The sequence below is a fragment of the Meles meles genome, chromosome 3 (genome assembly GCF_922984935.1).
Source record: "Meles meles chromosome 3, mMelMel3.1 paternal haplotype, whole genome shotgun sequence".
Classification (NCBI taxonomy): Eukaryota; Metazoa; Chordata; class Mammalia; order Carnivora; family Mustelidae; genus Meles; species Meles meles.
The window spans coordinates 93178477-93195939 of NC_060068.1; the positions used below are offsets into that span (position 1 = coordinate 93178477).

General features: G+C 36.9%; 1 protein-coding gene across 1 annotated transcript in view; it reads left to right on the forward strand.

Annotated features, from left to right (window-relative positions):
* Positions 1-17463, forward strand: part of DEPDC1B (DEP domain containing 1B) — an 81923-nt gene that overhangs the window by 35477 nt on the left and 28983 nt on the right. Inside the window, exons 3-7 of the mRNA XM_046000129.1 lie at positions 782-917; positions 5897-6024; positions 7172-7302; positions 9216-9263; positions 13306-13446. Of these exons, the coding sequence (XP_045856085.1) occupies positions 782-917; positions 5897-6024; positions 7172-7302; positions 9216-9263; positions 13306-13446 (584 nt within the window). The remainder of the gene's footprint in view (positions 1-781; positions 918-5896; positions 6025-7171; positions 7303-9215; positions 9264-13305; positions 13447-17463) is intronic.

Consider the following 17463-nt stretch of genomic DNA (forward strand, 5'->3'; position numbering starts at 1 on the left):
AGAAAAAGATCCTCTGAGGAAAATGTTTATTTAACTACCTTCTGTTGTTCTTTACCAGGTATAGTCTAGAATAGTTTAAAGATTAGATTGTATTTAAGCTTCTGTGTTAGCCCAAGGAGTGATGGTGCCAATGTCTTGGAGAGGTAGGGCAGAGAAGGGTACAAAAGGCAGAAGAAGGACATTGGGCACCTTCTCACCTCCTTCAAGATCAAGGCTTTCATCTCATTGTGAAGTGTTCCATATTCAAGGATAAGAAGATTGTATTTGAAATAGATGTAAAAATGAATAATAGGCTAAAAGATTTTATTTTTTTGTGCCAATATACTCTTTCTCAGCAAGTGTCACTGAGGATTAGTCTGTCCATAATTTCTCTTTGCGTATGTACCATTTATAAATTTTGGAGAATTGTGAGATGGTTAAGTATTTCAAGCTGGGTGAAAGAAATGGCTTGCCCTAGTAGCTGTTAAGAACATCTTTAATCATGAAAATTGTTTGATAAAAGAATATATTTCTATTTCTTTATTTCATAATGTGTCACATGTTTGGTTCCTGTTTTTCTTCATAAATGTTCATCTGATAGGGGTAATGAATGAACATTGGAAAAACTCATATGTTGGGTACGGTGAGCCACATGTGATAAATTGATTGAGCATGACCTCATTTATTATCTGAGGTTTGGAATTATTATATAAATTCCCAAGGATACGAGAAATGGGAACTATTGTTAAAATATCTGTGTCTCCCATTGACCAATAATAGAGATTTCTTTCTTGGTTTTTAGATTTCCTCCTTCCTCACCCCTGAAACCATATCCAAAGAAGCCTACATGCCAAAAGGATGTTATTAAATTTCCTGAATGGAATGACCCCCCACCAAGCACTTCACAAGAGAACATCCCAGTGAGGCCAGTTGTGATGGTAAGTGTGTTACTAAAAGCTGGGCAGGGAGGTGGGGGTGGAGCAGGGTGGTGATGGTGGTGGTGGTGGCTGAGGGCAGGGCTAGCAGCCTCCAGATGTGGGAAATGGTCTGTGAGTCATCAGCCTTAGTCTACTTCTTTCTGTGAACAATGGTCCCAACGTGCTTTAAAACAGTATCTTACGTATCAATAGCTGAGAGAACAGTAAGAAGGAAAGATTAGCTGTTAGACTTTTTCTCTCTTTTCTGCTAACATTTTGACTAAATACATGGTAGGTATTTTTCGTAGGTTCAGACCAAGCAGATTTCTGTGGCAACTCCCTTATGATCTCCTTTTCTCCTTTGTTCTAGAAGTTACTCTTCTCCCTCTTTGTATCTTCCTGAATTTTGTTCTATTACTAGTTGAGAGTGGGAATGTTAGGGTGTGAAGTATTTTGGAATGACCCCTAATAATGAACAAAGATAGATTCTGCTAGTTTGGGGAAACCTAAGCTTATCGTAGAATAAAGTAATTTGGGGAGGTACTTTTTCCTTAAAATAGTACCAGTAGCAGACTATCATGATTGAGACAATGCTAGAAAATAAAATACAGAGAGAAACTTTCATATGGCAGTTTTTAAGAACTGTACCCACACAAATATTTTAAATTAATTTAGTGTGATAGATGTCCAGTTCATACTTTTCTTTGCAAAGATGTGATGTAAACATTTTTAGGCAATTTAATTAAAAGAAAAAGCAACTTTTTTTTCCTAAAGAGATTGTATTCTCAGTTTGAAGAAAATAATAGTTAAGAAGCTTGGGCTTGGGGCACCTGGGTGGCTCAGTGGGTTAAAGCCTCTGCCTTCAGCTCAGGTCATGATACCAGGGTCCTGGGATTGAGCCCCGCATTGGGCTCTCTGCTTGGCGTGGACCCTGCTTCCCCCTCTCTCTGTCTCTGCCTGCCTCTCTGCCTATTTGTGATCTCTGTCTGTCAAATAAATAAATAAAATCTTTAAAAAAAAAAAAAGAAGAAGAAGAAGCTTAGGCTTTGGGGCACCTGGGTGGCTCAGTCGGTGAAGCCTCTGCCTTCAGCTCAGGTCATGATCTCAGGGCCCTGGGATCAACCCCTGCATTGGGCTCCCTGCTTAGTGGAGGGTCTGCTTCTCCCTCTCCGTCTGCCCCTCCCTGCCCAGCTTGTGCTTTCTCTCTCTCTCTCAAATAAATAAAAGCTTAAAAAAAAAAAAAAAGAATCTTAGGCTTTTTCAAAGATAATTCAAGGAAAAGAGTGTTACCAGTGATAGAAATAGGGACTCCCCATAACAAATAACATGGAGGACATGGGGAGATGGAGAGGAGAGGGAGTTGAGGGAAACTGGAAGGGGAGATGAACCATGAGAGACTATGGACTCTGAAAAACAACTAGAGGGTTATGAAGGGGCGGCGGGGGGGTGGGGGGGTTGGGAGGTTGAGGAACCAGGTGGTGGGTAATAGGGAGGGCACGTACTGCATGGAGCACTGGGTGTGATGCCAAAACAATGAACACTGTTATGCTGTAAATAAACAAATAAAAATAAATAAATTAAAAAAAAAAAAAAAAGAAATAGGGACTCCATAAGGGCTTGCAGGTTTGCAGGATGGCAATGAATTTGGTTTTAAATTTGTTTGGTGATAAATATGGCCTGTATTAAATGGAGGTGTCTCACAGGCAGATGGTGATATGATCCTGGAATGTAAAGGTGAGATCATATTTGGGAGTCATTAATTTATTCATTAACAAATATTAATTGTCTGCTGTGGACCATACATTGTTGTTAGCTCCACAGATACAGTTTTAACACTAAAAAGGCTCATAGTCTAGTGAAACATACAATACAAAAATAGAGAATGAGAAAACAAAGTGGAACTACTTCGGGTATTTAAAGACTTTTAATTCATTCCTAATGAGGAATACTTAAGGTCTCGTTGATAGTTCCTGTCCCAGAGAAAGTATAAATGTAAGCTTCATGAGATCAGGTACTTTTTTTTTTTTTAACATTTACATTTATTTTATTTCTTTTTTAATTATTTTCATTAACATAAAATGTATTATTTGCCCCAGGGGTAGGTCTATGAATCGTCAGGCTGAACATTTGCATTTAAACATCTAACCTGACCCCATTGGTAGAGTTTTTATTCAAAAGACCTTTTTTCTTTATAAGGTCATCTAGTGTTGTTTATACAAGACATAAAATACTATATTAAGATAATATGTATTTATGTCATAAGTATAGTAACTTCCCTTTTGTATTCCACCTGGTTCTATGAAATTGTAATATTCCTGCTATCATCTATAGAACCAAGTACTCAATAGCACATTTTAATGCTCCATTGACAATGACTTGTATCTTCTGTTTTCATTATCTAATTTTCCAGGAGCCCTGAAGTGGGTATACCAGTGTCCTAGATTCATCAGCCATTTTCTCCTAAAGCTTATAATTTCCCTTGTTGTCTGCACCTGTGTTTGTTTTGATACTTGTATAAAACAAAATGAAGTAGGAGAGGTTTGCACTCTCTGCTTATTGTAATTCCAGCAAAATTTTGGCTGCTGCTTCTTGAGCAATGTCCAAAGGAAGACTGGGCAGGGCAGGATCTGTTTCCCTACTTGTGCCTTGATGTGGGTTTTAGAATGGTGAGGTTCATAGTCAATAAAGGAACAGTTCGTTTTTCTTAAAGAACTTCAGCTTGCCATTTGTTTCTTCTATTTTACTTTCCCTGTTTCCCTATTTTTGCCTCCTCTTTGCTTGTTGGTTTTTGTTTTTGTTTTATCCTGTCTTTTCTCTTGCTTTGCCATTGTTTTATTATTTTATTTTTTTTTATGTGTATAAAGCAAAAAAAATAATAAAAGTCTTGCTGAGGGGCAGTACACTGTGAAAAATAAGATATGGACTCTGGAACTAGACTACTGGGTTTGGATCTTAGATCCTCCATTTACTAGCTATTGGAGATTGTTTCTCTGTTTTATTCACTGTGTTTGTGTCTCAGTTTTCTTAATGGTGAACTTAATGGTGAAAAATGTCATTATTTTCTTAGTGATAATAGTACCCTCTGGGTTAGGCTTGTTGTGAGAATCAGGTGAGTTTATAACTATGAAGCACTTGGAATGGTGGCTGGCACACAGATGTTCACTAACTGTTCATTACTATTGCTGTTATTCATTTATTTAATAAAATTGTTTTCAGGCAGAAATAAAGGAAAATAAATTACTTATGATATCATCCAGAGAGAATTAATATTAACATTTTTGTGATGTGTCCTTTTTTCCATACAAACTTTTGACACAAAAATGAGATCATGTTGAGATTTTTATAGCCTGTGTTCTCACTTAGAACACTGTGCTTAGCTTATTTTTTCATGTTATTAGACATTTGACATCATATTTAATATCTGCATCTTGTCTAACATGAAAGTAATGTATTTTATTTGTCGAGTCCTTTACTGTTAAATATATACTGTGTTTCCAGTTTTTTAGGAGACAATGTAATAAGCAGTATCTTTAGAGATAAATAGTTGAATATATGCGTTGTATTTTTCTTTTTTTGTTTGTTTTTTAAAGATTTTATTTATTTATTTACTGAAAGAGAGAGAGAAAGAGTGGGAGCATGGAGGGAGAAGGGTAGAGGGAGAGGGAAGAGAATCTTTTTTTTTTTTTAAAGATTTTATTTATTTATTTGACAAAGAGAGAGAGGTATCACAAGTAGGCAGAGAAGCAGGCAGGGGTAGTGGGGGAAGCAGGCTCCCTGCTGAACAGAGAGCCCGATGCGGGACTCAATCCCAGGCCCCTCCTGAGATCATGACCTGAGCCAAAGGCAGAGGCTTAATCCACTGAGCCACCCAGGCGCCCTGAGGGAAGGGAATCTTAAGCAGACTCTGAGCCCAGCCTGGAGCCCGATGCGGGGCTCAATCTCACAACCCTGAGATCATGACCTGAGCCGAAACCAAGAGTTGGACGCTCAATGGACTGAGCCACCCAGGTGCCTTCATAGTATTTCTTTAAGATAACTTTTAGAAGTAGGTTTGGTAGGCAAATGCAACAGTTTATATGCCTGCCTTCAAAAATGAACACCTAATTTAGTTATTTAAAAAAAATTCACAAATCCTCATGGTCTTCAACTTTCTTTTGTAATTCAGTAATTCTCCAAAAACAAAATCACAAAACACCTTTCTGGCTCTGTTTTTCCAAGTTTATAAGATTTTTCTATAATGATACTTCTGTAAAAAAAAGTATTACAGAAAATCTTTGTAAATGATTGTGCTGTGGAGCTCTTATTTTTCCTGCCTTCTGCAGTTGCCTAAAATCTGGGGGTGGCTCTTCAACTTTGTACTTATTTGATCTTTGGTTATAAAAGAATAGAGAATTTTTAAAGAATTTTTTTAAAAAATATTTAATTTATTTATTTGACAGAGAGAGAGGTCACAAGTAGGCAGAGAGGCAGACAGAGAGAGAGTGAGAAACAGGCTCCCCACTGAGCAGAGAGCCCGATGCGGGGCTCGATCCCAGGACCCTGAGATCATGACCTGAGCCGAAGGCAGAGGCTTAAACCACTGAGCCATCCAGGCGCCCCCAAAATAGAGAATTTTTGAAAGTAATAGACTTTGAGTTTGTTTTAAACAATCACTCCATTTGGACAGTGTGTAAATATGGATAGGTATTTGACTTAATTCTGAATTTTATTTTACGGCTACATCATTGATTAGTTGGAATTCCCATAGGGAAAAAATAGTCAATGTCATGCTTATTGCCATCGTTCTTTTGTAATTTATGAATACTCATTTATAATGTGACCTGATCCTTAAGAGTTATATTTCACTTCTCTGTAGTCCATGCAAAGAAAGTTTGTTCATATTTCTAGTTATTATTTTAAACCAAATTACAAAAACCAAGTCAAAGAAATTTCTGATAAAATCATACCACTATCTATTGAAATATTTGCCCTTTCTTTATTTCTACCCTCCCCCCAATTAGAACTCTGAGATGTGGTTCAAGCGTCACAGTATTGCCATTGGAGAGGTGCCAGCTTGCCGTCTCGTCTACCGCAGACAGCTGACAGAGGCCAACGTAGAAGAGATATGGAAGTCTATGACATTAGCATAGTATGTGCATTTGATGTTAATAATAATTTTCAGTATTGTCTGTTTGCTTCTCTATTACTCTCTGCATATTTAATTTTCTGAAGTTATATTTTAAAATCTTTTGTATTAGGGTCGCCTGGGTGGCTCAGTCATTTAGCATTTGCCTTCAGCTCAGGTCATGATCCAAGGTCTCCCTCTTCCACTCCCCCTGCTTGTGTTCCCTCTCTCGCTGTGTCTCTCTCTGTCAAATGAATAAATAAAATCTTTTAAAAACATAAATAATAAAAAATAAAATATTTGTATTATTTGTAGCTATGCTGCTTAGCCAACATAATTTAACTGAATTCCAGAAATTTTCTATTGTCATTTATATAATAGTTAAGAATAGAAATTTAAAAGTTCTTGAACTTTCTAGTAACCCTGAAGTTTGATGTTTAATGAAACATAATGGTAAATTTGGTCTTCTAGATATTTGTTATACTACAGGTAACAAAGTAAATGATATCATAAAGCAAGATTTATTCCCCCCTCACAAACATACTAGTAGCAATTTCTCATCCCTGAATAAGCTGGTTTTGTTTTTATAATATCTATACTTATGAAATAATTTTCTTGGCATTCAAGGTGTTATGTTATTAAATTAGTGGAGCAATCTATTAATGATCAAGGGATCTTTAAAATTTTTTTCATCATATTAAATTTCTAGCCTTTTTGCCAAAGATTGGATAAAATGCTTGAAAATGATACATTTTATTTTATTTATTTATTTTTTTGAAAATGATACATTTTAAAGATTGATCTTTTACATGCCAGGTTTTGGGGTAATATTGATTTTTATTTTTTAATTTTTTAAAATTAATTTTAAAAAATATTTCATTTACTTATTATTAATTATTTATTTATTATTTTAAGATTTTATTTTTTTAAAGATTTTATTTATTTATTTTTTGACAGAGACAGAGATCACAAGTAGGCAGAGAGGCAGGCAGAGAGAGAAGGAAGCAGGCTCCCCGCAGAGCAGAGAGCCTGACGTGGGGCTCGATCCAGGACCCTGAGATCATGACCCGAGCCGAAGGCAGAGGCTCACACCCACTGAGCCACCCAGGCACCCCTGGGTAATATTAATTTTTTTTTAAAAAGTGATTAATTTAATTATATATCTTTCCAGTTTACAGAAAGTCCTTGGCCTGGATTCTTTGGAAGAAGTCTTAGACATTAAACTGGTTAACTCCAAGTTCATCATCCATAATGTGTATAGTGTGAGCAAGCAGGGAGTTGTCATCCTTGATGATAAGTCAAGTAAGTATATAAAAACTATTCTGGTCCCATTTGTCCCACTATGTTGGCTGCACAGGTCCATCCGCTTCTTTATTAACCCTTCCCTAAACTTTTACCTCAATAAATGTACCCCCTCATTATGTATAGCCTTGTCTCACTATCTCATGCCTTTTAAATAATTGTGTGGATTAAGAAAGTGTCGAGGAAAGGTGAACATCCAGGAGTCAAAGCCTTAGCACAATCCTTCTGGAGGCTAGTTCAATGTTAGCCACGCTGGGCATTAATTAGTTCTGTATTCACAGAAAAATCCCTGAAAAGTAAGTTTAAGACCTGAGTACTTGAGTCAGTTTGTGACTGACTGGATCTTGGAAATTGATTTTAGGTTTCAAGTGGGTCTGATTGATTTTCGGTTCTCACTGACCTTTTCATTATGGTGTCTCTGTGGTAGATTTTCTGGGACAATCTTGATTTATGTCATTTTTTTTTTCTTGTTAATAAAGGTAGCCCTTTAAATGCTGAAGATGCTTTAATTTTTTAATACCTTTTCTTCTAAGCCAGTTTACAAGTCAGGAAAAAAAAGACATTTAGCAGCTGCCTATCCTGTTTTTTTAATTTGGAAAAATAAGGATACAGTATCTGTAGTGGGCCAGAATCCCCAAACTGATTTTAAAGCTTTCTTCTCTTGAATTGGGGATAGGGCAGAATTGGATGGATTTTTTGGAATGGTTCTTTTTACTTCCAACCCTTGATTCTGGGAATAGCTGGAACTAGAATGATATTTGGATGTGGGAAGTTGGTACAGTACTTTTAGGTTTTTATAAATTATTATTAAATTTAGGGCTGGAGGCTCCTGGCCAGCAAGGTAGAACTCTACCTGAAGGAGCCTGAGCAGCTGTGAAAGGGAAAGAGGTTTTTCTAGGTCCTGATTTCTGACTTTGAAACTTGAAACACCTCCTCTGTTATGTAGCCTCTATGTTGGGAATGGAGGATCCAAGCAAACAGAAATAAATTTATGATTTTGTGAGTTGTCAGGTTAATATCAACCTATACAATTAAATTACATAGAATGATGGGGATATTGCTTTTGAAATACATCTAAAATCCTTCCACATTCTTTAAGTAGAGCAAACATTAATACTTTTACCTACTAGTTACATGATCGGTCATCTTTTGTCTAACCAAGTTCTTAGAAAGAAGAGCACTTCCACAAGCCTCAGGTTCATTAGAGTTAATACAGGTTGACCAGTATCTTTGCAGTTTTTCAGAGTGAAGGAAATGGAGAAGTAGAAGTATGAGTGCAGGACCATCTCATCAGATGTCTGTGTCAGGACCAGGAGGGAAGGAACTCAGGAAAAAGGCTCAGCTGGGATTTTTTTGTAGCAATGTGAAAAGTTATTATTTTAGGGCTGCCCCAAAACTAATAGTCTATATTAGTCGGTCAGCGCCTTGCCCTAGAACATTTTGAAAACTGAAACATGCAAAATGATACTTATATTGAACAATGGACATAGAGAATTCACCCCTTTTTGGGGAGGGGGTTGGTGAACTGAATTCACAAATATAGTTGGTAACTTATATTTTTTACTTTTTGTCTTTTCCTTCTTTAATTCTTAGGGTATCTGGTTAGTTTGTTTGTTTCTTCAGAATAAACTGTCAAATTCCTGCTTTTCACCAAAGCTTTAAAAGGTGCATCTTGTCCTTTGCGAAGTTTACAGGCGTGATCTGTACAAGTCCATGTTGTGACACTGCTCCTAGGAAGACGTTCCAGTGCTTACAAATGCTGTTCTATTACTAGGTGATGTGCGATTTATGATAGGCAGATATGTTCATCTTATTTGGGCAGGTTATACATTCTTATGATTCTGTGTATGTATATAAGTCCTTGAGTTTTATGCAGTGAATCAGATAATCTTTTTATTTTCATTTCTCTGCAGAAGAGCTTCCTCATTGGGTACTGTCAGCTATGAAGTGTTTGGCAAATTGTAAGTACTAATTTTCCCCAGTTTTATAAGATTAACAGAAATTAGTGCTCGGAATTAGAAAATATTTTTGTTCAATGGCCTGAACATTGATTTGACACCTGTGAGACTGATAGTTAATTATTTTGGGACTAGTGTGCTTTTAGTGAATTTGTGACTTGGTGAAAGGGCTGAGTTACAGAACATTCTTGAAGGAATGTTGTTCTTCTCTTTTTTGGTGAATATAATCCCACTACAGATAAAATCCGTACTATGTCTTCTGGCTGTTTCATCACAGTGAAGAAAAATTAGTTATATTAAATATAATATTGTACAGATAGCTGCCTGTTGACAATTCATACATTTTTATTTTTAAAACCTCTTTTTTAAAAATTTCTAAAACACATATTCTCCATTATACCCTGTATTTACATCTCAGTGTGCTCAGCAGATCCTATCTACTATCTACTATTGACACAATCTACTATTGACATAAAGAGATGTTTCAGAAGACTAGGCTGATTGATAAGCAGGATGCTCTAGAAGGAGAAGAACTTTCATGTGGAGAAACAAGGGATATTTCAGTTATTGGATGTAAGATGACAGGGCCTGAATCGTGGTGTCCTTCTGAGGATTTGCATAGGCTTCCACAGTCCCTTTCATGGGCATAGATATTCACTTCACTGGATATCATAGACACTGTAAAGAATGTGTATTATAGTATCTCACTAACACTGCCATTTTTCTGGGTATTTTTTAGAAGGTTTAACCCAAAGAAGGGATTCTAATGGTAAATGGCTTAACAAAAACAAGGGATTTTAATAAGAAGAATTCCAGTTATTTTGGCTGAATAATAATGGTGATATTTGGGCTATGGGGTCTTTAAGCCTCACAGAAGGCCTCAGAAAGGAACCTTTTGGGTAGGGCTAGCATGTACATATATAAATGTAATAAAATTTTGAATTTGTAGACTCTGAATGATTTACTTACCTGGTGTTAGTTTTGTCTGATTATAGAATGAAATTAAGGTAACTATGCAGTTTATTTTAGGTAATCTCAGTCATAGTATATGGACAATGATTATATACAATCATTTTAAATATGAATACCAATTATTAGCTTGTGTGAAGTCTAAAGTTTTCTGTGTTTATTAAATTTTCATTGGTTTTTGCTTAATATTCTGGAAACTCTAAGATGTAGAGTGATTCAGCTTGGGAGAGTGCTTTTTATTCTTCCTGCTCAACCATTTGAAGTAAATTAAATTTAAATTATATCTTTGGCCAGAGTTGGCAATGATGAAATAGAAGGTATAAATGCAAAGTTAAATTACCCATTTCTGAATTCCTGGCAAACCAAGGATTTGGATGTTGATCAGCTGGGAAAGAATAGAGGAAACTGGTAACAAATCTAGGCTACAGTATGTTCTGTAATGCATATGTAGATGTGGTTGTGATATAGATTTTTCAGTGATGATCAAAATGTAGTAAAGAGTACAATTTTTCCCTCAAGGAAGTAGTAAACATAAAGCCACAAAAACTTCTGAAAGAAGAGTAGACTAACTGGAATTACTCAACAACGGGAGGGAAAGATGTAAAGAGCAACTTCACAATGTTCTCTGCATGTGTGAGGTGTCTTGTGTTAGGTGGAAGTTCTCAGGAATAGGACATGGCTCACGTGAATTGAGTGCAGTGCTTTGCTGGTGATTGGCATATCCATGAGAATGCTTGTTTGTGTGTCAAAGGAAAAAAAAAGTGGCCAAAGGGCAAGCACGTCTTTTTGAATAGTTTTGTGACATTATTAAGTTTTCCAAATTCTCATTGGCCTCCCAAATTTACTTGAGTCTTTCAAAGTCATGACCTGTTCTTTTTCCTTCTTGTCCTTGTTGAGGCAAGATTCCCATTAAAGTCATCTAATAGGGGACAACAGAAAGGATGGGCTGGCTGATTTGCAGGATATTTTGAAGGCTTCTGCCTCCTTTTCTGTAAATTTGCTACTCCCCTTTTTCTTGCAGGCCCATTGATAGACCAATATACACATAGGTCTGGGTACTTTCATTGTTGGCCAGCCTCATGGTTGGCCACAGAATGATGGACTGATAGTAAATGTAAGAACAGGTTAACTGTGTTTTTCTTCTTTGTGCATGTAGATTATAAGGATTCAATAAAGAAAAGGAAAAAAAAAAAAAACCAGATACAGGCAACACTTCTCCAAGATCAGTTAGTAAAAACATTTATAAAAGATGTTCTGAAGATGATGATGATGATCATCCTCAGAAGATGATTAAGAAACAAAAAGTCTTAGAAATATGACCTCCTCTCATAGGGCCCACTGTGCACTTGCATTTTTATGGAAACTTTGTTTTGTTTGTGCATGTTTTTAGGAAGAATGATGAAATGTTCATAAAGGGACACTGCTTACACACTGCTCACAACCGCTTACCATCAATCGCTTACTTATCTGGGAGGGAGTAATTCAAGACAATGTGGATTGCTTGCTGAGTCATACCAAGCTAATGATTTTAATTGACTAAGCTTGGGGTATTTCAGAGGAGGAAGCAAGCAAGAATGGTGGCTCTGTTGGCTGCTAAGTTAACATGGTACAACAGATAGGTCTTTTGTTATTTTCATTTTAGTCGATCAAATTGAGTTATTTCATAAGAAGTATACAGAATATTGAAAGGTAAGAGGGTTTTTAAGGAGACCAACAAAAAGCCATTTTCATGTGGTCCCATTGGCCTTGAAATGTAAAGGCCCAGAATGTTTAACTGGTTTTTTTGGTTTGATCCTTTCCCTTTAGTTGGAGTGATTCTGAAGGAAGGGTTTCTTTCAACTTTATTGGTTTATCTTTTGTTTCCCTGAGAATAGAGATCTGTTTGGGTCTAGTTGTTTAGTCGTGTGTACTGCGGGCCCAGAACTGACCAGTGCACTTGCATTCCTTTCTTCTATGCTGTCATGGAAATTGAGAGGACTGGCCAAACTGTTCCTCATGAAGCTGCTTGCCATTTCCCTCAAGGCATGGGCAGCTCCGGTTTGTCTCTCCACTTGGTAATGTAAATCTGTGGTCTGTGCGTGGTTTCTTGGGGGGCATTTGCTGCCATATCTGTAGAGAGCTATGCATTTCTTCCTGTTCTTCTTTGGTCCCAGAAACAACAGAATCTTTGGCTTGCTTCTGCTTAGGGTATGGCTGGACCACATTGTTCCAGGCTTCTTTATAGTTACCGCAACTTTGGAATATGCCCTGCTTGATACACTAACTTTTGAAGGTTGGTTGGAGATCAGATAGTGAGTTTTATAGTTAGAATGAATTATAGGACACAATGTTAAAATCATCTTTTTTGAATATCTGTAAGAAAAAGAGTAAGTTTTTATTAGTCTGAAGTAGGTTAGTTCAAGGTAGAATTTGATAAACTCAGCTCTGGACTCTAGGATTTCATAATACAGCAATGATAAAATAATGAAAAATTTCGCAAATTGCTATATAACTTGCTATTGCATATGTGAGCTAATTATCATCTTGATCAACTGTGTCAAGACTAGGAAAATGAATATTTCGCAGAAAATAATCATCATTTACATTGAACAAAAATGTCTTTCAGAAGGTTGTAAAAGAAAGAGTGGGTTTCTTTTAAAATGCAAGTAAGCCATGATTTTCCTCATTGTTTTATAATTATGATTTAGACATAAAGAATATTTGTTTAGGGGTGCCTGGGTGGCTCAGTGGATTAAGCCGCTGCCTTGGGCTCAGGTCATGATCTCAAGGTCCTGGGATGGAGCCCCGCATCGGGCTCTCTGCTCTGCAGGGAGCCTGCTTCCTCCTCTCTCTCTGCCTGCCTCTCTGCCTACTTGTGATCTCTCTCTCTGTCAAATAAATAAATAAAATCTTTAAAAAAAAAGAAAAAAGAATATTTGTTTAAGCAAATGTATAATGTCAACTTAGATAATGCTAATTTCCCCCAACTTATCTGATCTTGGATCTGTACACACCATACATATGCATAGAGACTAATCCTTTGACATGGTCATCCCATTAATGTTTCTTTTACTCTCTCTCTCTCTTTTTCTAACAGGGCCTAATTGTTCAGATATGAAGCAGCCTATGTATTTAGGATTTGAAAAAGATGTCTTTAAAACCATAGCAGATTACTATGGTCGCTTGAAAGAGCCTCTACTTACATTTCATCTTTTTGATGCCTTTGTCAGTGTATTAGGTAAGTTGGAATACAATGAACTTGTGTCTGTGTTATTGACATTGAATCATTTCATTTTTCTGTCTTGAGACTTCCATTAGTCAAACCTCCATCGCATATTTGTTTTTGTTTTAAAGATTTTATTCCTTGGGGCGCCTGGGTGACTCAGTGGGTTAAGTCTTTGCCTTTGGCTCAGGTCATGGTCTCAGGGTCCTGGGATGGAGCCTCATCAGGCTCTCTACTCAGCAGGGAGCCTGCCTTCTTGCCCCGCCCACCTCTCTGCCTGTCAAATAAGTAAATAAAAAATCTTTAAAAAAATATTTTATTCATTTATTTGAGAGACAGAGACAGAGACAGAAAGTGCAAGACAGAGAGAGAGCAATCATGAGTGGGGTAAGGGTTAGAGGGAGAAGCAGGCTCTTTGCTGAGGTGGGAGCCTGATGACGACAATGGATGATGATGACGAGGAGGGATGGATGGACATGGAGCTCCATCCCTGGACCCTGGGATCATGACCTGAGCTGAACGCAGATGCTTAACTGACTGAGCCACCCAGGCGCCCCTCCATAGCATTTTTGAGATAAAAACTGATGAGGTGTTTGCCTGGTTGCAGTCCTACTCTATGAAGGAGGAAAAGAAAATGGTTGAGCTCTGTCGGGAAGCTCAAAGCGAAGGCCAATAGTTTTTACTTCTTAAGAAAGAGTAATATACTGTTGTCATTTTTATACAAAAAAGGACAACTTCTGTGGTAGAGAAGAATGTAAATTCAACATTTACTGTTCAGAGTAAATCTACTACTCTGGATATGCCTTCATGAATAGTCAAGTTATGGGGGATGTATTTTCATTTAGAAAGCTAATTTCCTTTCATAGAAGGAGCAGGTTTTTGTAGGACTATTTGTTATTTGTGACATGACAAATGAATATATTAACTTTATCATTCTCTGAAACTTGTTCCTATTCTTCACATAGATCTATACTACAGAATTTACGTATCAAAAAAGCAGGGTAGAAAGGAAAAACAATCCACATTATTGCTATAGGTCTTTTTTATATTATTCCTTTCTTGTTGGATATCAGATTTTCCTGTTGTTATCGTGACTATTCAATAAATATTATTGTATTATTGTCAAAATGTTTGAATGACCATATCATTGTGTCAGTATCATGCTCTGTTATGTAAATTTGTGGGCACTTGCATACTCTTTTTCCTGAGTACGGTGGGGTTTAGCCATCTTTCCCTTCCCTTCTCTTCCCTTTCTCCTCTTCCCATCTTATTTTCTTCTTAGAAAATATGGTTGCCACCATAGTATCCTCATAAAATAAAGTATCAGCAATATTTGAATAATGTACCTGATCTTACAGTACTTTAAATTTTAAGATTCTGTAGGTTTTCTGATAAGGAACAAAACACAACAAACTGTAAATCATGTGCATAAGAATGAGTGTTTTTTTAGAGAGATTAATATTGGGAACAGATGAAACGATTAGGCCTGTTACTGGAGTTTGAGACCACTGGTCGTCTTGGTATTTTGTGTTCAACCAAAGAGGATCGAGGGCTTCTGTCCTTTTGAACATCATGTCTAATGACAAATACTTGCTGCTCTTTAATATGCAAATGGACTCATTGAACCAATTCTCATTTTAGCCACTTAACTGCCGTTGTGCCACTGGTAAAATAAGAATTCTAAAAATTGTATTTTTTTAAATTTATTTATTTATTTTGGAGACAGAGTGAGAGAGAGAGTGCAAGTAGGGAGGAGGGTCAAAAGGAGAAGAGAGTGTGTCTTAAGAAGACTCTGCACTGAGCTCAGAGCCTGATGTGGGGCTTGATCACACAATCCTGAGATCATGACCTGAGCTGAAACCAAGAGTTGGACACTTAACCAACTGAATGACCCAAGTGACCCTAAAGACTGGATTAAAAACTACTTCTTAGGCTTTCGTCTCATTTTCCATTTTCATAATGTTCTATGGTAAAAATGATCTGGTTTGGAAACCCAAGTACTTGAAACTTTTTTTAGAAAATAAATTCCTATTTGAATCAGTTGTGTTCATGACATTACTGGTCCGTTATACCACTATTGTCCATTTTGATCTCAGCTAGGAATTAAAGCTGATTATTTCCAAGTTGATATCAGAATCGGCCACCCTCAAAAATATTACTTATACAGGGTTTAGAGAAAGATGGACAGAATGGAGAATTTATGGCAGTTTGGTATCAGTAAGAATAATGTGTGTGGATTGTCAAAATGTATTAACCTTCCCTGATGCAGTCCTTCTCAAGTGAACATATATAAGATAGTCTCCATTGAAAACCATTTATTTTTAGATCCTATTTAGTCAAAGAAGAAGCAGAAATGTTCTGTTTCTCTTCTAGATTATCATAACTTGATCACTATATGATTAGCAAAAATCATCTGGTATAGCAATCCTGTTAAAGTCTGTGGTAAAAGGTAATCTATATATGGGTATGTACAAGCCAGATACATAGGTTGAATCTCAGTGGGGTTGACTCATTTCTTCAAACCTTTTGACTTACTTGGATTACAGTAGGATGCTACTAGATAAGTAACTAATAAAGTAGATAATCAGTCTACTTTGTATAGAAGCTAGAAATTCTACAGTACTTTCAGTGGAAATGACTTTTAGTTTAATTAATGGATTTTGGAGGTTTATTCCTTTACTTCTAGAATGAGATAAACCAGCCTGATGCAAAACCTGTGACCTGAGAGCCATTAGTCACTGATAGTGAAGCAAAACATCTGAGAGTTCTTAAAGAAAAAAAAAAAATTTTTGAACTTATTCTTTACTTATAATAGAAAAAATGATTTCATTCATCTTCATTTCCAAAATGGCAATTTCTTAGTAAGACCAGAATTTGGCTGACTCTTAAATGGGGTGAGTGAGGTGGTCTAGCATCCTTCACTCACACTCCACATGTACCCTGGAACCCAGTGAGCTGGGTAGCTTGCCATAATTTGCCATACCGAGGAAAAAAGGAGACATAGGAAGCACAGAAGGGCAGGGGATGGTGTTTGGACAGTTGGGTGACTTGTGGGTTAATTAATGTTAAAATCTGAACTCCTGCATTAGTGATCTCTGCGCCAAAGAATTATCTGTCTCTGACTGATAGATACATCTGGTTTGACCTTTGTGTTTTAAAAAGAAAACTTAATTAATTTGCAAACTTGAAAAGCAGGAAACTTACCTAAGAATTTATGACTCTTTCAAGAGAAAAACTGGTGTATCTGGCAGTTCTGGTCTTGAATTTTCCTGGGCACAGACAGCTGCATCTCTGTAGCTAGAGCCACCACTAGAAGGAGCAAGTGTTCCAGAGATGTGAACTCCCAATTTGCAACCTCTCCAATGCTTGCCACTGCTTCTCAGACTCTCAAGCCCAGTTCCCAGTGACTCCCTTTGCTCATTTATTCCTTTTGTCTGCTCCTGCAGGCAGTTGGGCTTCTGGCTCCTGGTTTATTTGTGAGGTGGCTGCAAAATGGAGTAGTTCTTTGCTGTTCCCTACTTCCTAAATGTGGAGTTTAGAAAATGCCACTGAAATTCACCAGGTTGATTGTACACTGGAATATCCAACTGAATAGTTGAGATCTTCTGGGTTTTTTAATTTGGAAACATCTTATAAGGGTAGATTTTCCATTCTTTGGTTCATTTGTCTAATGACTTCCCAGAGATCTGGAGACTCGTGCCATCTTTGCCTTATTACCTCTTGCTCTTATGTTCTTCAGATTATCTCAGGATCCTCATCCCACCATAATTCTTAAGGGAAAACAATTCTTTTTCTTTTTTTTCCCAAAGAGTTCCTAGTTGGTGTGCTTGACCAGACAGAGGGCTCTTGCCCATGTTAGTGCAAGGTTCTTGCTGGTGGTACTCTCTGCTCAGAACCCAAGGTTTATGGCTAGAGCTTTTGAAGATATAGATAGCCAAGTTAAGGATGTTGAATCACCTCCAAATAAAACGACTGCTGTTATATCAAGGTTGTCAGAGTAAAGTGGGGTTAGGTACTCCTTAATGATGGAAA